General features: G+C 40.0%; 2 protein-coding genes across 4 annotated transcripts in view; one reads left to right on the forward strand and one right to left on the reverse strand.

The window, feature by feature from the left end:
• Positions 1–323: 323 nt before the first annotated feature.
• hsdl1 (hydroxysteroid dehydrogenase like 1) lies at positions 324–4,714 on the reverse strand. The gene is made up of 5 exons (XM_040018059.1): positions 4,259–4,714; positions 2,982–3,427; positions 2,433–2,516; positions 2,072–2,227; positions 324–1,885 (listed from the first exon to the last, which is right to left on the reverse strand). Exons 1-5 carry the CDS (start codon positions 4,476–4,478, stop codon positions 1,814–1,816), a joined length of 978 nt encoding a protein of 325 aa, XP_039873993.1. The 5' UTR covers positions 4,479–4,714; the 3' UTR covers positions 324–1,813.
• A 244-nt stretch (positions 4,715–4,958) lies between these two features.
• The window catches only part of tbc1d32 (TBC1 domain family, member 32), a 91,053-nt gene continuing 73,228 nt past the window's right edge, over positions 4,959–22,783 (forward strand). For 2 of the 3 annotated variants that reach the window (XM_040018039.1, XM_040018041.1), the window contains exons 1-17: positions 4,959–5,048; positions 5,660–5,822; positions 5,974–6,138; positions 10,277–10,454; positions 10,708–10,779; positions 11,215–11,340; positions 11,620–11,698; positions 12,096–12,199; positions 12,291–12,352; positions 12,594–12,738; positions 12,904–12,963; positions 14,458–14,551; positions 15,641–15,778; positions 17,235–17,324; positions 19,262–19,410; positions 19,914–20,041; positions 20,523–20,724. In XM_040018039.1, coding sequence (XP_039873973.1) covers positions 5,671–5,822; positions 5,974–6,138; positions 10,277–10,454; positions 10,708–10,779; positions 11,215–11,340; positions 11,620–11,698; positions 12,096–12,199; positions 12,291–12,352; positions 12,594–12,738; positions 12,904–12,963; positions 14,458–14,551; positions 15,641–15,778; positions 17,235–17,324; positions 19,262–19,410; positions 19,914–20,041; positions 20,523–20,724 — 1,944 coding nt within the window. In that variant the 5' untranslated portion in view covers positions 4,959–5,048; positions 5,660–5,670. The remainder of the gene's footprint in view (positions 5,049–5,659; positions 5,823–5,973; positions 6,139–10,276; positions 10,455–10,707; positions 10,780–11,214; positions 11,341–11,619; positions 11,699–12,095; positions 12,200–12,290; positions 12,353–12,593; positions 12,739–12,903; positions 12,964–14,457; positions 14,552–15,640; positions 15,779–17,234; positions 17,325–19,261; positions 19,411–19,913; positions 20,042–20,522; positions 20,725–22,783) is intronic. The other variant, XM_040018040.1, reaches the window with a different exon arrangement.

A 22,783-nucleotide genomic window follows, 5' to 3' on the forward strand; every position in this document is an offset into this window, starting at 1 on the left:
CACCGTGTCTGTTTACTACAAACCACCACACTGCGGGTTCATGAGGTTTACAAGTTTCCTCTAAGGTTTACTCTGACCCAGGTCATCTGTGGGGGTTACAGACTGAACTCTGGAAGCCTGCATCGTCTCTGCTCTGTAAATAATTTACTCCGTACTTACACTTTAAAGAGGAAAAACAAAGCCTGGCCTTCACCTTATTGATCAGTCATTGTATCAGAGAAGACAAACATGCACAAGTAAGGCAGAGGGCTCAGGTTTTATAAAAATATGGTTCAACATAAAAGACAAAAGTTACAGTACACATATGAAAACAACGTCACAAGTGATGTTGGAATGGAGGAGTTTTATTGGTCTGATTATGTGCTACAATAACACACGTATTTCACATTCCAGCAATCAGTTAACATAATTTATCTCAATGTGTGTGTCAAATATCACACAAATGATTAACTAAAGCAGACCTATTATATTTTTCCACATTCGTTTTCTCATATATGTGCTGTAATAGTTTAGGTTATTCATTCTAACCCACCTGCTGTTCAAATCTTGTGTTTGTGAGGGACAGCCAATTAGTTGGCTTGAAATGAGGAGTTAAAAGTGGTTGAATCAGTAACGAGATGGGAATTAGCATAACAGGTCCACTTTAAGCAAAATGTTCTCATATCAAATGTCTTAAATATTGTTTCTTAATAAAATAAAATACCATAAACTTCTGTACACCTTTAAATTGGAGATGCTTGAATATCACACTTCATTCACTCGTCACACACTTATCTGTATGTAAACACTTATATATATATTTTTATTTTTTGCAACAGATAAACACCACACTGTATTGTAGAAAGCTTGACATTTAAACTCTTTGTTTGATTAGACCAGCAAATCAAAGAAGCCGAGGATACAATCTCAGTGCAAGAACGAGTTGAAATATAAACTATTTTTTTTGCTTTCAACAAACATGTTTGTAGCATCTGGATGAGGTTTCCCGTACAGCTTTTTTACACAAACACATTGATGAAAAGGCTATCACATATTATTAGCCTGTTATTTTTGTTTTTGGCTCTGTGTATGTGTCAGATGCGCGTGGTCAGAGCAAAATGTTTTTGGTTAGAATGAAGTCACATGGGATGTAGATTACTAGCAGATAAAAGCAAACCTTATCACAGTGCAAGTCAAAATACTTTCTTAAACGTATTCTTAAATCTAAATCAAGCCTAACTTCTTAAATTTAGACTTGTGTATTTAGTGAATTTGTTTATACTTGTTTCACTTCGGCTGTGTTTGTTTTATATTGCTCTTATTTGTCTCACATTTAAGGTGAGGATTTTGATATTGTCTGCACTTATACACAATGTTCTCTTCCACTGAAGTGTTTTTGAAGATACACAGGAGGTAAAATGAGTTTCACTGCAAACTGAATGGAGACTCGTATAAAATGGTTTCTGTGCACAAGACCAAACAAAGTCTTATTGTTAGGCTCCAATAATAATTGACAAGCTTGTAAATCCAACCCAAACACAGGTCTGGAAATAATTAAGGTTGTCTGGCTTCAAAGTAAACGCTGGATGTCACAGATTCATCAGACCATAATCTAGTAATGCAGGAGCAATGTTGAAAAAATGTTTGTACTTTTACTCATCATTTTAGATGAATTCCACTGCAGGTTCTTTATTAACTAATACCCAATCAATAGAAAGAAAACGGTAGTGTCAGCCTCATCAGAGCATCAAAGTTCAACAGATTTAATAGCAGAAGAAGCTGGAATGCAACAAGATTCGTGTAACAACAAGACCCAGTGCGTCAGATTAAGCTCTTAGCTTGAGCTAATGAGCACTCGTGATCCGAGAACCCAGATCCACTCTGGAATGCATCTCATCAATCCGTACTGCTGAAGACAAAAAGAGAAGAGAACAGGATATGGAAAAAGTATTTAATGTTTTCAATTCTGGTTTCACAAAAGCTTTAACAGTATCAGAGATCATCTCACTCAGAGTAATATACTTCACATTTTTTACATTTTCTGTGATGCTGTCAAAATAAAAACTGATGACATGACTTCATTTCAACTGACCTGCAGGGTATGAGGCCAATATCCTGTGGTCCTGTTTGAGACTCCCAGAGTGGAGATGGCATGGCGAGCATAAACTTCTGGCTTTGGTACAAACCAGCCTTCTCTTCGTGATGGTGATGAAGATGATGATGATGGCTGCTGCTCACTTGAGGCTATCTAAATGGACATGGACAAAGATGAAGTTAAGCAGCTTGATTTCATCGATCTCCCTAGTTTGATGCCAATTTCATACATGATGTGCAAACACGACAAGCCACACATTAGCATCTATCAGAGTAATAGCAGTGGGGATCGTGGATCCAGCCAGACTTTTGCTGCCAGATTTCAGGTCTTACAGAACAGCTACTGTTAAGATATTTACCTGGAAGGGGATCAGACTCTGAATGAATATGCCTTTGCTGCTGTACTCAAGGTGAAGAGCTCTTGACAAATGATCCAGGTATCCCTGAAATGTCAGAGGAAAGGTTGCTATTGTCAGGAAAAAATAATGTTGTTGTGACTGGGACTATAGCCAGCACACAGAAGAAATGGAAATGACAGAGTGGCTCACTCTGCTGATTCTCAAACCTTTTTCTGGCTGACACTACTTTACATACTAAAAAAAGTTACATTTTTAATCAATCATTAACAAACAATCAAGGTTCAAAACTGAAAACAGAAGACTAAAACTTATTTTGCATAAATCCTGTTTGTTCAGCTTAGTTTTACAACATATTTTCCACCAGCAGTGGATCTACTTGCCACAAATCAAGAACTAATACTTTAAGGGGATAGTAGTAACAACAGATCTTCAAATTGATCAGAGACATCAATGTGCTCTTCATCATATTACAAAGGATCTATACAGGCTATAGATATGTTTTACTGGCACGTCTCCATGCCTGCAGACTGTAACAGTGATTTGTCTCACAGTGGAGGCGGTGAGCGTCACTCTTCCAAGAAGAGGTCTGCAGCAGGCACCCGATGATATATTGACCACGGCACCTCTGCTGCGATCCACCATCCCCGGCAGAACCAATCGGGTCATCAGAGTAGTGACTGCAATGTTCCTGTTCACCAAATCCAAGAGGTGCTGTTCGGGCACTTCAATCAGGCTCTGGGGTGAAGCCAAAGATTCATCGACACAGTTTACCAGGAAGCCAATATCTTTACCCCTCAATGCTTCTTTGATGGGCTTGCAGGCCACTTGGTCCAGGGAGAAGTCAGCTGAGACCACAAGAGTTTCCACTCCATAATTCTGGGAGAGGTATGCACTCATGTCTCTAACAGAGGAGGGGTCCCGAGTGACAAAGATGATGCTGATGGCATGCCTGGCCAGCTCCTCTGCGTATGCTTTGGCTACAGGCTCCGATGCACCTGACAGGAGAGATGACAAAGTCATGCCAGAGAGAACAAAAAAGTTTGCAGCAACATTATAGACATTGAACCAGTTACAGTGCTGTGAAAAAGGATTTGTCCCCTTCCTGATTACTAAGCTTTTTGCATATGTTTTCACATTTAAATGTTTCATCATCATCATCATACAAATTTTAATATTAGAGAAAGATAACCAAAGTAAATTTAAAATGCAGCCTTTAAAAGATGATTTAGGACATTCTGCTTACTCTATTATGTTCTCTACCAGAAAATCTTGAAGTAAAATATCTGGTCATCAGTTCGTACCCTGAAGCTCAAGCACACTTGGGTTATACAGCAGAACAATGATCCAAAACACCAGCAAGTCCACCCCATAAAGGTTTTGAAAGGGCCTAGTCAAAGTCCGGATTTAAATGCTTTGGCGTGACCTTAAACAGGCCGCTCATGCTGGAAAACTCTCCACTGTGGCTGAATTCATACAATTCTGCAACGAAGAGTGACCCAAAATTCCTCCAAAGTGATGTGAAAGACTCATCGCCAGTTATCACTGGTAGATGGTACTTCTTGCTGTTAAGGGTGGCACAACCAGTTATTGGGTTTAAGGGCCAATTTTCTTTTTCACAAAACGCAAGGTAGGTTTGGATAGCTTGTCTCCCATTCATACATGCAACCATGATTTAAAAACTGCATTCTGTATATACTCCCGTTGACTTTGGCTATTGTTAATGAAATAGATTCATGAAATATGAATTTAATGAAATCACTTAATGAAATAGAGTTTACTTCAATTATGATATAACAGAAATTAACTCTGCTGCGGCCCATCCTTACCATAAACGACAGCCCAGTCACCATATCTCTGGGTCAGCTTCTTACTTGGGATCAATCTGGGCAGAAAATGCACCCTAACCAACGTGCAGCAGTCGCTCAGCAGGATCACTGCCCTGCTGGCCGTGTACAGAGCACCGACCAGCGCCAGGGTTTCAAAGTAAGAGTTGCACGTACGAGAAATTTCTCTGTACAAAAACTGAAAGCTGTCAACCGCCGCCATAGCCCACGCTGGTGTTGCTGAGATAATTTGCTAACTAAAGCTTATTCGGTGATATAACGCTGGGACCTGTACGTGATTAGGTTAACGAATACTTCAGACGTGTAAATGGAAGCTACAACTAACCCTACATAGTAAAATTACTAATAAAAGCTGTAAGAATTCTCGTTTAAGAAGCAGGTATGTCTCCTCTGCTACACCCGGTGAAAGCAGCAAAACATTGGGTCACGTGACAGTGTAGAACTGCAGTGCTGCATTCAAAACCGTAACAAAAAATCCGTCTAAATACTTTTACCTCATGTTGAATGATTTTTAAATATATTCAATAAGGTTGAAATATTCTTTAATTATCACATGACAAACAATAAAAGCAAGTATAAACTCTAAAATTAATCCAAAGACATCCTAAATATCCAGATTTTCATTATGAAAGCCAAATTCCGATTATCGTGGAGATACCATATGGGGTCTCCCACAATGCACCACAGTTAACACTGGACGTTTCCATAGAGATACAGTTGTGGATGGCAAAGCGCTAGCTCGATGAAGCTCTTTTATATGCACAAAGACAAGGTGACTGATTTAAAAAGCTCTGTGCGTGATGGTTTCCGTTTGCCTTCGTTGCTTTTTAGTCCAGCTTCCGTTTTAGTTTAATTTTGGCACTTTTGTTTTTCAGCTAGCAGTGTTTCAATAATGGCAGCGTCAAGCTAACAAGAGAAGGGACACATTCATTGTTGTTAGCAGCAGAATTAAACCTTTGGATTGCAGGACAAAATCAAACTGATTGTACCGTTATTTTACATTTAATCACACATTTACGTGGTGTACACTGTCAGCATTGCTGTGATCGCCCGTTTTTCCAGATAGGTAGCCAATTTTCAAACCTGTTGGTGATGAATTTTTTTCCTCCTCACTAAATGAAACCGAGAAGGGGATAATGATAAAGGATGTACGTTTTAGTAACATGCTGGAGGTAGAAATATACACATGAGCACGTTTTGGTTCGTCTGTTGTTAAGTAACTTAATCTGTTATCTTACAGAGTATTAGTTTATATAGTTTCCTGTTATTTTTCGCCATTGGATGAGCAAATGTGTATTTTATGCTTTAGTGAATGGAAAGAAAAATGCCTCCTTTAGTCTCTTAGAAATCCCTCTGAATTAAAACCTTTTGTTTTTGACACAGCAGTAGCAGAGATGTCTGAGTTTGCTGAGGATGAGGTGGAGTTGCAGTCCTTGGTTAAGCAGTTTCTGAGAAGCATCAGTGACAAGATCTCTAGTGCTCCTTCACCTGAATGTGCTGAAGAGATCCTTCTTCACCTAGAGGAGACTGACAAGAACTTTCACAAGTGAGTCCATCATCAAACACCATAGCATTAAATGTAATGACTGGATCTAATAAAATAGGCTTTGTTATGTTTCTATGGGTATGTGTTCTTTGTGTTGTTTTTAGTATATATTTACAGTATAGGTGTGACTTGGTTACTTCTCTTCTTTCAGTTATGAGTTTGTGAAGTACCTCCGTCAATATGTGGAGAACGCTTTAGGATCTGTGGTTGAAGAGGAAACAAACAACTTGACCAGAGAAGATGGACAACATGCAATTGGCTCGGGACACGACACTCTGATTCACGCAGTGACACAAAGGACTAGATACTCAGCTGAGTGAGTGTCTCTGAATATCTTTAGCATCTTTTTCTATTGGCCCATATTCATCATGTTTATTGTGTTTCAAACCTACTTCATTGACCCTCCATACTTACTTTCGGATATGCTGGAAAACTCCAGAACTCAACCTTCTTACTAAAAAGAATTTCAAATGCAAAACTTTGTTTTTTCTTTTGGCTGCACCTTTTAGGGTCGCCACAGAAAATCTGCCTCCATCTCACCGTATTACTTCCCTGATACCAGCTATCTACAGGGAGTGCAGAATTATTAGGCAAATGAGTATTTTGTCCACATCATCCTCTTCATGCATGTTGTCTTACTCCAAACTGTATAGGCTCGAAAGCCTACTACCAATTAAACATATTAGGTGATGTGCATCTCTGTAATGAGAAGGGGTGTGGTCTAATGACATCAACACCCTATATCAGGTGTGCATAATTATTAGGCAACGTCCTTTCCTTTGGCAAAATGGGTCAAAAGAAGGACTTGACAGGCTCAGAAAAGTCAAAAATAGTGAGATATCTTGCAGAGGGATGCAGCAGTCTCAAAATTGCAAAGCTTCTGAAGCGTGATCATCGAACAATCAAGCGTTTCATTCAAAATAGTCAACAGGGTCGCAAGAAGCGTGTGGAAAAACCAAGGCGCAAAATAACTGCCCATGAACTGAGAAAAGTCAAGCGTGCAGCTGCCAAGATGCCACTTGCCACCAGTTTGGCCATATTTCAGAGCTGCAACATCACTGGAGTGCCCAAAAGCACAAGGTGTGCAATACTCAGAGACATGGCCAAGGTAAGAAAGGCTGAAAGACGACCACCACTGAACAAGACACACAAGCTGAAACGTCAAGACTGGGCCAAGAAATATCTCAAGACTGATTTTTCTAAGGTTTTATGGACTGATGAAATGAGAGTGAGTCTTGATGGGCCAGATGGATGGGCCCGTGGCTGGATTGGTAAAGGGCAGAGAGCTCCAGTCCGACTCAGACGCCAGCAAGGTGGAGGTGGAGTACTGGTTTGGGCTGGTATCATCAAAGATGAGCTTGTGGGGCCTTTTTGGGTTGAGGATGGAGTCAAGCTCAACTCCCAGTCCTACTGCCAGTTTCTGGAAGACGCCTTCTTCAAGCACTGGTACAGGAAGAAGTCTGCATCCTTCAAGAAAAACATGATTTTCATGCAGGACAATGCTCCATCACACGCGTCCAAGTACTCCACAGCGTGGCTGGCAAGAAAGGGTATAAAAGAAGAAAAACTAATGACATGGCCACCTTGTTCACCTGATCTGAACCCCATTGAGAACCTGTGGTCCATCATCAAATGTGAGATTTACAAGGAGGGAAAACAGTACACCTCTCTGAACAGTGTCTGGGAGGCTGTGGTTGCTGCTGCACGCAATGTTGATGGTGAACAGATCAAAACACTGACAGAATCCATGGATGGCAGGCTTTTGAGTGTCCTTGCAAAGAAAGGTGGCTATATTGGTCGCTGATTTGTTTTTGTTTTGTTTTTGAATGTCAGAAATGTATATTTGTGAATGTGGAGATGTTATATTGGTTTCACTGGTAAAACTAAATAATTGAAATGGGTATATATTTGTTTTTTGTTAAGTTGCCTAATAATTATGCACAGTAATAGTCACCTGCACACACAGATATCCCCCTAAAATAGCTAAAACTAAAAACTACTTCCAAAAACATTCAGCTTTGATATTAATGAGTTTTTTGGGTTCATTGAGAACATGGTTGTTGTTCAATAATAAAATTATTCCTCAAAAATACAACTTGCCTAATAATTCTGCACTCCCTGTATATATCCTCCCTTACTGCCATGAAATTCCTCTTAAAATAGAATTGCATTGACTGTCTTCTCCATCTTCAACATCATTTTCCCAATAAATTCACTATCCCACTGGGTAAATGGTCTGGTACTTCTATACTGCTTTTCTGCTTTGTATTTATTTTTTAAATTCATTTTTGCCCCTGCATCCTGTCCAGCAGTGAGGCAATCAGAATTGTTGTCTGAAGGTCAAGAATATTAGAATATTTTATTTTGATTTATTACAATCATAACGAAGAAGACCGGTGGACGGAAAAGGAAAAGACGAAAGAAGTTGAGGAGAAAGTTATGGAGAAGGATAGGGAGAGAAAAAATGAGGAGAGAGAGAAAAAAACACTGAGAATCTGCTTCAAGACCTGGTGAGGGAAAAAAATAACACAGCAGAGAAACCACAGCAACAGCTAACATATGCATAAATAACAGTAAATAATGAATAATACATTTTACTGAACAGCACACAGTACTAATAATACAAGATATTTTTAGAGGCAGCAGCCAACTACAATAGTGTGTCTGTGAGTATCTGTTTGTACACCTCTGTGCGTGAGCACGCTTGTGTTCAAAAGGTGTCTTCATGGAAATGTCTAGTGTTTGTGTGGGACACCACAGCCCTGCCCCCCAAGAATCACCAATGCATCAGTGGGTGGGGGCACCAGCCACTGGCAGGGCATGTGGCAGGGCAAAATAGGCCCCCACACCTGACCTGATACACAAACAAACAGGCACACACAGACACAAGCATGAATTCACTAACATGGAGACACACAGAAATGAATGCAGTACACACACTCCCCATACACACTTTATACTCTCAGGTCCAGGCACCAATGCCTAAAGAGGGGCAATCAGCCCCTAAACACAGGAGATGGTCCCTTTCACTCTTTTCTGCTTTAACTGAGCACTTTTTAATCGTTATCACACACACACTCAGAAATCTTTCTAACATTTGCACACACACTCTGATGGAAGCGTATAGGCAGGCGATCAAGCTAGCAGCCTCCAGATTTGCATGTGACTCGCTTTACCTCCTGAGCCACAACTACCACACACACATGCGCTCAGCTCCATCTCAGCTGTCCAGCCTCAGCTGTCCTGTCGATGACCTTCACTCTGTCACCTCTAGCTCCACCTCCTGACTTTTCTCTTAGCTACCCTTTCTAATCTGAGCAACATAAGTGGTCTTACTGCCATCTCATACTCTAAACCTGCTCCACCTTACCTGCACACTCTCTCCTTACCTTTTTTTGTGCACTCCCCATTGATTTGGATCATAACCCCACCTCTAGTACCTCTATTCCTTGCATCACCATTCACCTTTCCATTTGCCTCACTCGCTCACACATTTTTTTTCTGTCTTGATACCGCTGACTTTCATTCCTCTTCTTTCTACTGCACATCTCCGTCTCTGTAGGCTCTCCTCTACCTGCTCCCCACTCTCAATACAGATCACAATGTTGTCTGCGAGCAACACAGTCCACAGAGACTCCTGCCCAACCTCATCTGTAAACCTGTCCATCACCACAAACAAGAAGAGGCTCTAGTACAAATCTGTGTCCTACATTTTCATATAAAGCTGCCACCGGTGTTTTTGTACACAGGGGACATTTTGGCACTTCAAAAGAGGTTTTAGTGAGATTCAAAAGATAAATGTTAAGAACTGAAAGTGGAAAATGGGACTTAAGAACCTCTGCACATATCCTTAATAGTAATTTGTCAAATTTGTACAAGAAAATACTTGACTTTCTGCTCTTAGGTCATTTCTCATCCGCAGTCTCTATATTTTACACTGAATAAGCCAACTAAACTCCACTGTTTTGAACCTGTCAGTGCCATCTTGGGTTTACTGTTTAGAGCCTGGGTGTACCGAACTCTCATGGTGACTTTAAGTAGCAGTTGGATTTAGTTAGTTGTATTTAATTTCAGTTTTAAGAGAACTTACTGTCATGTGTAGCCATCTCCCAGAATCTCATTCTTAGCCAAAACCCTGGATTAATGTTCTTTAATAAGAAGCTATCCAAGGCCATCAAATGTATTTGTGGTATTAAAGTTAAGTTGTCAGTTGTTTGGCGGTTATTTTAAAAAGTGGATAAATCTCATTTGTATTTACAGTATATTTCTTTCTTTTTTTCCATATTGGATAACTGCACCATCCAATCTCAGCGCTGAATTTCCCTGCTTTCAGCTATAAATTGATGCAGTAATTACCTTTCACTTGAGTTTCATATAAAGCAATGTTTAGGCTTGCTCATGCAATCATATGGGTTGACCTAGTTTAGCTCATTCACTTTCTCTCTTTATGACAGGTACCAGCAGATGATACACACCTTAAAAAACACCATGATAACAGTTGTGGAATCTTTAAAAAACAAGTCTGAGGAGGACCAGCTGAGAAAGGAGGAGATGCACCAAGAGAAGCAGCATAGGCAGTCCAACATCCAGTTCACTGACAACTGCTCTGACAGTGGCTCGTCCTTCAGTCGGGTTAGAGAAAACTGCTTACAAATGATGCCAATAAACGCTTGTTTTATTAATTTATTGCCTTTATGTTGTATTCTGGCCCCAATTTCTGGATGACATTAATTGCACAAGTTTCTTTCTTTCCATGATACATGGAATGGAGGTGAAAATCAATCTTTAGACATAGAGTGAAGCTGTTTTGAGAGATATTTTCTTTTTGCTTTTTGGTGGGTAATGACGCTTTCCCCCCCATTTCCTGTCTTTTTTTCATTCCCAGAGTTATGGATTCTTTAGACAAGAGCAGCTGCAAATTTTGGCTGAAAAGCTTGACTCCAGCAAGCCCAAAGAGGTAAACAACTTAGACATATCTTTTGGTTTTTCTTTAGGTCACTGGAGGATTCTGTAGCACAAATCCATCTTTCCCAGTTAGATGATCAGGTCTCTTCAAAGAGTTGCAGGCAAGAGCGAGAAAAATGTCCCTTTTATCTTTCCGTAGATTTCTAATCAGGGTTTTTTTCTTTGTCTTAATCTTTTAACTTGACATTATCTTCACATTTATCCATGTTGGAAAAACTGGAGATGGTCTTGTTTAATTTTGCACTCAAACTGATTTTGAATCAGTTTGAGTGAAACGGTCGCTGTTTGTTGGCACAGTTAGCATTTGCAAGTAGGGTTGCAAGTAGACATTGGTTTGTGTAAAGGGTTAACCAGCTAAAAGGTTACGAACCACTCCTCGGCATAATTGGCAGTGTAGTCCAGGTGCTTGATGTGAGTCTGTGTGTAGGTGCGTTGGGAGGCTCTGAAGGTGCTCTGCCGTGCTCCTACATCTGATGTGCTGAGCTGTGAGAGCTGGAGCAGCCTGCGTCTGAACCTCTGCGTAGCTCTGAGCGAGCCGGATCCCGACCTCAGCGTGAGTCCTGAGCAGCCTCATCTGCACACTGCAGTAAAATAAGTAGCATTAATTGTTTATTCATTAATAAATAAATCAATAATAACCATGTTGTTGTTATTAACGATTTTATGCTTTATAATTGAACATTGAAAAACCTGTTCCTCATTCCACGGATCCTTAATCTTCTTTCTGTTCTTCTCACTGAATTTTCTTATCATTTAGAACGTAGGTATCATTGATTATTGATTATAAATGGCTGTGAATGTACGTTCACGCGTGTCATCTCACCTCTGTCAGGATAATGCGCTGCGATTCTTTGCTAAAAGCCTCTCATCCTCCCCTCTGAATGTGACACGAGAAATTTACACAAGCCTGGGTAGGTAACTCTCAATGGACCCTTCTGGGTTTTAATGTAGTGTGCTGGACTGTTGTGTTTGAATTAAACAAAGATGTTTTTTAAAAAGTAAAATAAAAAAAAAAAGTATATCTTAAAGGGTCACTTGTTTATGTACAGAGCAAATGAAAAGCAGCTTGTTATTCAGTGACACATGGGAAGTAGTTTTGGTTTTATGTTTAGATGGAAGGAGATGTTTGGTTTGTGGATTTTATGGGACGAGGTTACTTTCAGGAAATTTCCAAGCAGAAAATGCAACTGTACTAATGTGATCCATGTTACTTACTGTATCTTTGAGTGGTTGTAGCTCACTGCTATACATCCAAAATCCATATTATCTTGTGTGGCTTGTAATAAGAATTTGCCTTTGAATGTGCAGCTAAATCTGTGGAGTCAAGTTTTCTGTCCCATAAGCTGAGCTTTCCAAGTGGCTCAGCTACCATTGACGTTAACAGGCCTGAGATCAGTCGTCTCCTCAAGCAGGTACAGCAACTTTTCTTCAAGAGCTTCTTAACTATATCATGGTAAAAATAAAATGCACACACTGTTTTTCTCTCTGTGTGTCTTGTTTCAGATTCGACTGATGAATGATTTTCAAAAGGAGGTGACTAACTTCTGGATACGTCATCCAGAGAAGTAAGTTGTCTTTATCTTGTTTCTTGATTGTGTGCCCAACCATCACGGACTATCCAGATGCTACTTTTCAAATCTGATGTATAAAAAAAAGAACACTTAGTACGTTTTTAAATAATTCATTTTAAGAGGGTGTGGAATTTGACCCACAAATACATATCACATAATATACGTAATTATTTATAGAATGATGGAACGGACTGTGAACTTATTTTGTGTTTTTGTTTCTCTACCTTGCTTATAGATACATGGAAGAAGTTATAGAAAACACCTTTTCCCTGCTGTCCTTCCATCACGAACATGGCTCACCAGGAACTGAGAGAGTCCTGGAACCAGTTCACTTACTGGCTTTACTGGATGTAAAAGCCACTTGGTTTAAAAAGTGGATGGTGTGTATGCCCATAGTTTCAGATTTACACAGACTGAATTTTTGTATGAACCGCTGTGTTCGTGTGTTGCATTTTAATGTTTTGATCTCCATCCTCTCTTGTTTATATTGCACTCTGTAACGTATATTTTTTCTGGTTTTCTCCTGGCCTCTGCCTCCCTCTCAGCATGGCTACTACAGCAGGGCTGTGATTCTCAGACTCCTGGAGAGAAAATACAAGTCTGTGGTGAGTGGTTTACTCAATAATAAGGATCTTTCACTGCTTTGTACTTCTGAAAGGTCTGAGACAAGAGGGGAGCAAATGAACATCAAAAGGATTAACCCGAGTCAATACTGGATATTTGAGGACAGTACAGATAGATATTATTAGGGATTTAAAAAAAAAAAAAAAAAAGTCAATATCAAGATATTCTCTCTCACATGCTTTCTGTCCATATATATGCATATAGTTGGAGCTAAATTAAAAGGGAATATATTACCATCTGCTAAGCTGTGATACTACTCTCTGTGCTTCAAATGATACTGAGTGCTCTGTAAACACTGCTGGACAAAATATGTCTTTACAACATTTCTAACTGACCCTCACATATTTCTTTGCTTTGTGGTTGAATAAAATACATTTTTTTTCTGTTGGTGCATATTTGACAACAAAAATCCTGAACTTATTATATCTGTGAGATAGTGGCTGATAGTATCAGGCAAACATTATATTGGCCTGGTTCTTGGGTCATCCAAAAGGCATCAAAACTTGCATCTAAAACAGACATTGTGCTCATGAGAAAGCAAAGCTGTGATTGGACCAGAGGAAACTGGTGAACTGATGACAATCTTGGTTTTTCCCAAACAAATCCATTTACCTGCAGAGCCCAAGGGTGACCTGTTTCCATATTGAAATGCTGTAGTCAGCCTCCAAAAGTTGATTCTGTTCATCTAGACGTAGCGTTTTCAGTGGGAGAAACGTTTCGCCACTCATCCAAGTGACTTGCTCATTCTCAGCTGACTGCAGGTTTTCCCAATCTTATAAACAGTACATTTGCATAATGACAGAAAATGCTACAGTCAGCATTTTCTGGTTTGGTTTTTGGGCCTTATTGAGAACCTTCTCCTAAATTCTACCTTTACTAAGATGTAAACTTGTTGAAAAGCTAAAGAGATTGTCCAAAAGACTGGCTGTATCTAACTGCTTCTGACACCTCCTATGAAAATGGTCCTGTTTGTGTCATTTTGTGGGGTGCAGGTGTAAATCACAGCCAAACAGTTCAGTGTACTGGTCTTTTAGACAAAAGGGCACAGAACAGGAGTGGCACTTTGACATTCAAGATTTGATTTTTTTTTTTGAGCTCAAACCTCCCTTTTAACTGTTACAGTGACTTTAGAAGAGTTACTGTGGAATCGCCGCTGAAACTTTCTCTAAAGAAACTGCCAATATCTCTCTGAAACACTGTAAGCCTAAACTGCTCTTGCATCGCAGGGCATTAAAATTCCCCACAGTGCTTGGATTTAGATTAAAAGCATGGCTTCTAGTCTTAAATCTCTTGATTGGATAAGAGGAGGTTGCACTGAGATTCTGACTGAATTTTTAAGTAATTGTTCAGTTTTTGGCCTGTTTATGACAGTAGTCTACAAATTTGGCAATGCACATTAGCCGTCGTCATTTTATTCAGCTAATTTAACATGCTTAGCATCCGAAGCAACATGCATTATATCTTTTCTTTCACAGGCTGTAGCAGCTCTTCAGCAGTGCATCAAGTACAATGAGTCCTGTGAACGTTTCACAAATGAGACAACTGAGTCAGGGGAGCAGCGGAGCATTGGCAAGTTAAAAAAAAAAAACACTCCCTAATCTCATTATTTCTTCATCAGGTTTGTGTACTCTCTCAGGCATATTCAAATACCAAACTTCACTCTGGGCCTCTCCCTGTGTGCTAAGCATCAGCACATTTGCAGTAATGCTGATTTAATGTGTCTTGTGAAACAAACCAAAAAATAAAACTCTCAGAGTGAACTACTGTGAAAGTCTAATGAGAAAGTAATGCTTCATTTGAAGCCTTTGAGTGTTCGTACCTAGACTTTGCCATCATTTATTCAGCTTCTTTTATGCACAGACATTAAAACATAGGTGAACAGAGGAAAAATGGTGGAAAGGACAAGTTATAACACTGACAAATTGGCATAGCAACACTTCAGGAATACATTACATATTACATGACGCAGTCCAGTTTTGAATGACGTTCTCAACAATGTGTACAAACAAGAGGCAATACTGGAGATTATCGACAGCCCTTTGCATCACCATTAAGTGTTTTTTTTCTCAAATTTTAGGAAACATTTTTTAATGAATTCCTTCTAAGTTTTTTATGAAATTATCTGTTTGTGTCAAGTATTTGATCCAATTAAAAATAACATGGTAATTATAGAGTAACATGGACATGGTGCATATCCATTTGCAAAGCTATGTGCTAAAATGGAATAAACCAGAATGAATACAGGTGCAGATGGGGCATAAGGGAATGCAAGTGGAGCCTGTTATCTCCTGTAAGCCAGCTGGCTCCTTGAGACTGAACATTGTGACCTTGTCTTGGATAAGTTGCGATATGCCAGTTCCCTCGCCACTGATATAGTCCTCATAAAAGACATAGTTTTTTCCCGAGCTGTGCCTCTTTTGGCTTTCTGCTCTCTAGAGACACTGCAAGCCTGACACATTTTTTCACCTGTCAGTCTCATTGTAATTCTGAGGCCTTTGATATGAACAGTGTGAAAACTGTGTCCATCTCAATGCTGCCACATTTTTTTTCACATTGTTTTCTTCTCTTTTTCTCATTTTAGTTCCTTAAATCATCTGTTACAATATCAGTAATATATTGTAACAATGTATCACTTTGATTTTTCTCTTAATGTTTCAGGTTTGGTACAGAGGAGTGTTTATTCTGGAAAAGAGCTCGAGTATTGCTGCTTTGTTCACTCTCTGTGTGTCCTAGGGAAGCTCATCATCTACACCAATGGAAAAAAGCTCTTTCCCATCAAAATAAGGAAATACAAAGGTTTGATGGTGCAGGATTATGTTACATAACTCAACATGTCGTCTGTTGTATCATCTTGACACTGATCTTGAGAGTTTATTGCCATGCACAGATCGTCATATCTCCTTTAGTAGATGTAATCTTTATAGTGCAGAACTGTGTCTGATCAGCATGTACTAATCCTCCCTCAATTCCTAGGAACAGAGATTTCAGCCCTCCACCCCACTGTAATTACTAATAAAGTTACATAATAGTTACATTTCACTTAGTCAGTTGATTAAAGCAGACTCGTCATCTGACTTTCCTGAACTGTAATTGATTTACTAATTAATAACTCCTCTCAGGACATTCGTGTACAGTCAAATCACCCCTGTTTTGTAATTTTATCCAACATAGGTTACACAACTGGGGTGTTGACCAGCAACTCATGGATAATGACCACATCTTCATGGATACCCTATCTGTTTGTGTGTCATAGTTTATCACCTCCTAAAGCTTTCACTGCAGTTTTTTAAAAACATGTAATATGACATTTTAAAATCTAAGTGCGGTATTCTACCAGGATTTTTTATTTTTGTATTTTTGTGAGAGCACCACTGACGCCAGGTGTTCACATATGTAGCTGTCTGGAGTCTGGAGTTCAGTATAACTTCAATTCACTGTCCTGCCACACAGTCTGTTCTGCCTTCAGATTTTTAGCAGTATATTCAGTGTTTAGTGTTTTCAGTTTAACATTTTCTTGTTATAGTTATAGTTTTATTTAATATAATGTATATATAGTTATACCATGGCGCTTTATGTACTCATGCTACGACTATACAACACTATAATAATAATGAGAAACCAAGCAATAAATTGATTCCTTATGAGGAAGAATTCGGTGACTGTGGGGAAACAAGAGAATCTCTTTTTTAAGAGTTCTTCAGGTTGTCTCACAGGTTACAGGGGGAGACAAAGATGTAGAGAGAAGAGATGAACATAGAAAGAAAGGACACAGTGTTTGAACTGTAGACCATCTGTGCCTATAGGATGATACTGGGAGATGAATCATTCAAGGTTAATGGCATGAAACAGATGCACAGTGAGAAAAGGAGAGATCTGAATATCTTTTTCTTAGTTTTCTTAAATGTTTTTAATTTTCTTTTTTTTATTCAGAACAAAGTCCTACTCTCAAATATTTTCTTTTATTTAAAGTTTTAGAAAAGCAGAAGCTCTCTTTATTGTAGTACCTGCAACCAGAAACTGTTGGTGATATTTAGGCTTGTAATGAAATGTCATATTAAGACACTTTTTGTGGATACTAAAACCCACTGTGCACATAATATGTTAAGTGAACTACACACAAGGGGCTGATCCTTGTCTCTAAGGTTACCTTAACTTTTGATATGGACTATTTCCTTACCCACCTAATATTTTTAGTCACTGTCTAGACACGGTGACTATCAACTGATTGATTGATTTATTATGTCTATTTCAGATCCTGTTACCCTGACAGACCTCGTTGTCATCCTGCTTAACATAATGTATAAACACCCTAGACCTCTGGACAGGGATTCCTCACACACAGGTAGGGCATGCATACGCACACGCAGGTATATAGTAGAATTTCAGCTTCCTTATTGGTCTCTGTTCAGATAGGAGAATTTCAAATCAACTGCTGAGGTAGGTTAGTGACCCAACGTATGAGATGGAAAAAGAACTCCTCGGGCCATATCTTTTATCTCTTAACCTTGTACTGAGTCATGTAGTACTTAATTTGTCTCCTTGAAGACTTTATTGCCCCATTCATTCTCATGAATTACGTTAGAGAAATGTTGCTCCAGTGATCAATATTGTTCCCCACCTTGACTTTGTCAGAGGGTAATCTCCTTTGGCTGAGACAGAGAGTCATGCTGACTAAGACAGATATTTATATTAATATTTTACCTGCTGTCTGATGAAGATCACATGAAGCATTCTTGAGATTGTATTTTGAGCAGCAATATGATACAGCACAGTGCACTCTGCGAGAGATTTAGTCTCGAATGGAGGGTAAGATGTTTGAATTTAAAGCCCCATTAGGCTAAGTTTCCAGCTATAACACAAACATGACTTGTAAATCTTCACTTTTGTAATTTTCTCTTGTTACACAACATTGAACTCTAGTTATACGTGGCTTTTAATAGTCTTAGAGTTATGTGCATGTAGTATTAAAAGCAACAACATTCTTATAAAGATTGGTCCCAGATATTCATTTATGATCCTCACAGACATCAGTGGAGATCTGTGTTCTCTGTATCATTGGGCATGTATTGGCATATATCAGAAATAAAGTGCTTCTCAAAAGCGCTTTACTTGTTCCACAGTTTGTCATGTTAGAGCCTTAGTCCAAAATGGATTCAATTAATTTTTCACCTCAAAATCCTACACATAGTACTCCTTAATGACAAAGTGAAAAAGTTTGCTTAGAGTTCTTTTGTTTATTAAAAATATAATAACAAGAATATACCACGTATTTAAGTATCCACAGTCTTTGCTCATCACTTTGTTAAAGCGCCTATGGCAGCAGTTACAGCCTGAAGTCTCTTTGGGTATGATGCTACAAGCTTGGCACATCTATTTTTTTGCAGTTGCTCCCATTCTTCTTACCACAACCTCTCAAGCTCCATCTGGCTGGTGCATTAGTACACAGCCATTTCACAATAGTTCACTCAAGGACATTCACACAGTGGTCCAGAAACCACTCCTTTGTTATCTTGTCGTCCTGCTGGAAAATGAACCTTAGACCCAGTCTGTGTTCAGAGCCTTTTGGAGTACGTTATCATTAACTATGTCTGAACATTTCTTCGTTCATCTTTCCCAGTTCTTGCTAACAAAAAACATCCACACCACCATGTTTCAGTGTAGGGATGTTATTGGCCAGGTGATGAGTGGCACCTGGTTTCCTCTAGACATGGCGCTTAGCATTCAGGCCAAAAACTTTTGTTTTATCAGACCAGATAATTTAGTTTCTTCGGGTCTGAGAGTCCTCCAGGTGCATTTTGGGAAAAAACTCCAGGTTGGGTGTCATGTGTCTTTTACTGACTGGCTACTGTCTGGCTACTATATAGGCCTGGTGGACTGCTGTAGAAATAGTTGTTCTCTTGTAAGGTTCTTCTCTCTCTCTCTCCATAGAGGAATGCTGAAACTGTGTCTGTTTGAGGTGAAAAATGAATTTAAGCCATTGTGGAATAAGGCTGTGATATGAGAAAAAGTCAGTGGATATATGCATATCTCAAAATAGTGGAAATACAAGTTCATTGGCCACTTTGTTAGGTACAACTTGCTAGTATTGGCTTGAATCATCTTACTGACATGAAAGCGCCACAAAATGGTCATTGATTGTATATTTAGGTGATCTAAAAGTGTAAACCTAGTGGGCAGATATAATCCTAGTGGGTATTAATGTAATTAGATGATTTCATATGCATTTAATTCAGCTAATTAATGTCGTTAAATGCATATTAATTCATTTACTTTCGGTAGGTTCAGACGTCCTGTCGCCCAGCACCCTTGTGATGGAGGTGCTTTGGATGCTATGTGAACAGACAGAATGCGCTACAGAGTGTCTCTATCAGACTCCAGTTATAGAGAAGCTACTAACTCCTGTTATAGCGCTGCTCAATGGACAGAAGGTCACAAGCATACCTACACGCACCCACACACACACACACATGCACACGCGCGCGCGCACACACACACACACACACACACACACACACACACACACACACACACACACACACACACACACACACACACACACACACCATTTGCAGATTACAAAAGAGGTTTTTGATTCATACAGTTTCAAGTGTAAAGTGTCCAACCATGACTTTCTACTCATAGTAAATAAGCATGTAAACTACTTTCCTTTTACATTTTTAGTGCAATAATTTTCAAATGTAGACTCCTCATCTTAAGAGTAACATAGCTGTCCTCTGTGTAAGGACTTGTCATCGTTCAGCCTTCCAGAAAATGGAATTACAGAGGCTTTGGTTATGAAATGTAGTAGTTTTTTCTTCAGTTCCATTATTGTGAAAGATAAATGTGTTATTTCAGTGTTGAGTATCTGTTCAGGTGCCAATTTTCCTGAAGCAGTTGGTAATTTTGTGTGTTTATTTTCTGTGCTTTGCAGGCTGAGTTAAAGTCTCCTGCAGCAACCCTGAGTCTCATTGCAGATATTCTGGCTCGTATTGCAAACACAGACAGAGGATTAGCGCTCTTCTTATTTGAGAAGAATCTCGTCGCAGCCCACAGTGAGAGGTGAGATGTTGTGATTAAATTCGCAGCGTCGTTTTGTCGTTCTTGATAGTAATGAATAAATTACATTTTCCTAACTTAGCTGGAAGATTTTAATACAGAGTTAAATTTGCATAGCAAATCCTGCTTATTCTGCACTGAGAGCAGATTGGAACATGAGGCTGCTGCTGGTTTGTGAGCAGCTGGGGTTATATTATACTACGTTATATTCTGTTGCCTGACAATGACTAGTCTGCACTGTAGTTTCCTTCAGTCTGTCCAGAAACACATTCTATTGTTGTGAATGACCAAGAACGTATTTACCAACCACCTATGGCTTCACTTCTGTATGCTGGCTCATTAAAAATGTGAGTGTGTGAAAGTGCTTTGGAGACCTCCAGTGTAGGCATTTAAAGCCACAAATTGAGATTGCTATACTTACAATCTAAAAATCTCATGTTGTGGCTCTATAATAAACATTGTCTTTTTTCACCCTTGTCTGCAGAACCTTTGCTGCTCATATCATCGTACAGTTCACCCAGAGGCTGCTCGACAAGGAATTGCCATCGTTGTGTGAATCCGATATGCCCCATTCATTATGTGGAGCCTTTATTTTAGTTTGTCGGCAGATGTACAACACCTGCGAGGGTCTGCAGGTTCTACGACCCTACGGCCTGCACAAAGCTTTAGCTGCTGCGTGGAAAAAGGTACATGTACCTCATTTGTGTTATTTGCAGAGACTTTATTATTTGACGTGGAGCTATTATAGATTCAAAGATTCAGGATTCAAGATTCAAAGTGTCTATTGTCATGTGTTCAAAGAAAAAAAAGGCATTTCTTTGTGCAATGAAATTCTTTCTTTGCTGTCCACCCACAGATGCCGATTAATATATACAATAGAAATAGAACAGACAAAATACAAATAGTACAAATAGTACAAATAAATAAATGAAGACAGAAAAGGAGACAAAATATTGAAGTGTGAAACAGAGATGTGTGCAAAAGAGCTATAGCTTAATAATTAATACAGGTTAATTATTATTACTGTTCAAAAATAGTTCAGCTGTTCAAGAGTCTGACAGCAGTGGGGAAGAAGGAGTTGTTGAGTCGGGATGTTCTGGATTTCACACTTCTAAACCTTCGTCCCGATGGCAGAAGTGTGAACAGTCCGTGTTGGGGGTGTGTGGGGTCTTTGAGGATGGAGGCAGCTCTCCTCTGGACTCTGTGATGGTAGATGCTCTGCAGAGAGGGCAGCAGAGTCCTGATGATCTTCTCTGCAGTTGTTATCACTCTCTGCAGGCGTTTGCGGTCCATAGCAGTAGCTTGCTGCATCACTGCCGTACCATGCAGTGATGCAGCTGGTCAGCGTGCTCTCCACAATGCAGCTGTAGAACTTGCTGAGGATCTTGGCCGACATACCAAATTTCCTCAGCCTCACTGCAGTGTCGTCTGCGAACTTCAAAATGATGTTATCTTTGTTGGAGGTGACACAGTCGTGGGTGTACAGGGTCTAGAGGATGGAACTGAGGATTCAACCTTGTGGAACTCCTGCGTTTGTAATAATGCTGACTGAAGTCCTGTTGCCGATCCTGACGGATTGGGCCCTGCCAGTCAAAAAGTCCAGTAGCTAGTCACATAGGGTGGGGTGCAGGCCGAGTGTTGCCAGCTTGCGAGTGAGTTTGTGTGGGATGACAGTATTGAAGGAGGAGGTGTAATCAACAAAAAGTACCCTGATGTATGAGTATTTGTTTTCCAGATGGGAGAGGGATTAGTGAAGGGCAGCAGCGATGGCGTCTGACGTGGACCTATTGGGCCGGCGGGCATACTGCAGGGGATCCAGAGTGTCTGTGATGTTGCTCTGGATGTAGGCCAGCACCACTCTCTCAAAACACTTTTCAATGATTGGAGTGAGTGCAACTGGTCTATAGTCATTCAGGCAGGTGGCTGGGCTTGTTTTGGGGAGAGGGATGATGGTTGTGGTCTTGAAGCATATGAGGACAGTGTTCTGGTTGAGGGAGAGGTTGAAGATGGAGGTAAGAACCTCCGCCAGCTCATTGGCACATGCTTAAAGGGCCCGTCCCGGGATGTTGTCTGGTCCTGCTGCCTTACGGGGGTCGATCCTCCTCGGGGTTTTGTGCACCTGGTCTATTGAGACCGCTGGCGGGGGTGGGGGTTGGGGTTGGGTGGTCTGGGGGTCCTGGCAGGTCCGGGTGATGTGGGGGGTCTGGAGGGTCTGGGAGGTCTCGAAGCGGGTGTAGAATGCATTGAGATCATCGAGAAGACCGCCTGCAGAGCTGATGGTGCTGGTGCTGGTGGTGGCCCTATACTCTGTGATGTGCTGCAGGCCTTGCTACATCAGGCCTTGCCATCCAGCTTCTCTCTGTACTGCCTCTTAGCCACTGTGATGGCTTTCCTCAGTCCATACTTCGCAGCTTTGTACTCCGTCTCATTTCCTGATCTAAATGCGAGAGACCGAGTACGCAGCATGTGTCGTACCTGACTGTTGATCCAGATCTATATATTATTATAGAATAATATATGTAAGATTACAGTAGTGGATGCTCATATTATGGGCAACCAGTCAGAAGAATGTAGGATTAAAAGGAGGATGAATAGCTCTGTAGAGCTGTAGGGGTGCACCAAGGCCCAGTATAAGACAAATGAGGATTAATTTGAACTTTGAATCATGTGAAACTGTTCTGCCCAAACACAAAACCATGTGTGTTTGGAAATAAACCAAACTCTACACCAGCTTTTCTTTAATAA

The sequence above is a fragment of the Simochromis diagramma genome, unplaced genomic scaffold (genome assembly GCF_900408965.1).
Source record: "Simochromis diagramma unplaced genomic scaffold, fSimDia1.1 OVJJ01000802.1, whole genome shotgun sequence".
Taxonomy (NCBI): Eukaryota; Metazoa; Chordata; class Actinopteri; order Cichliformes; family Cichlidae; genus Simochromis; species Simochromis diagramma.

What these genes read in the sequence shown, in the direction of transcription:
- hsdl1 (XM_040018059.1), bottom strand. Translation starts at nt 4,478, where the DNA reads ATGGCGGCGGTTGACAGCTTTCAGTTTTTGTACAGAGAAATTTCTCGT. An exon ending in TGACGCTCACCGCCTCCACT is followed by an intron (nt 2,517 to 2,981) that starts GTGAGACAAATC and finishes CTGACATTTCAG; the next exon opens with GGATACCTGGATCATTTGTC. An exon ending in AGAGTCTGATCCCCTTCCAG is followed by an intron (nt 2,228 to 2,432) that starts GTAAATATCTTA and finishes ATGTCCATTTAG; the next exon opens with ATAGCCTCAAGTGAGCAGCA.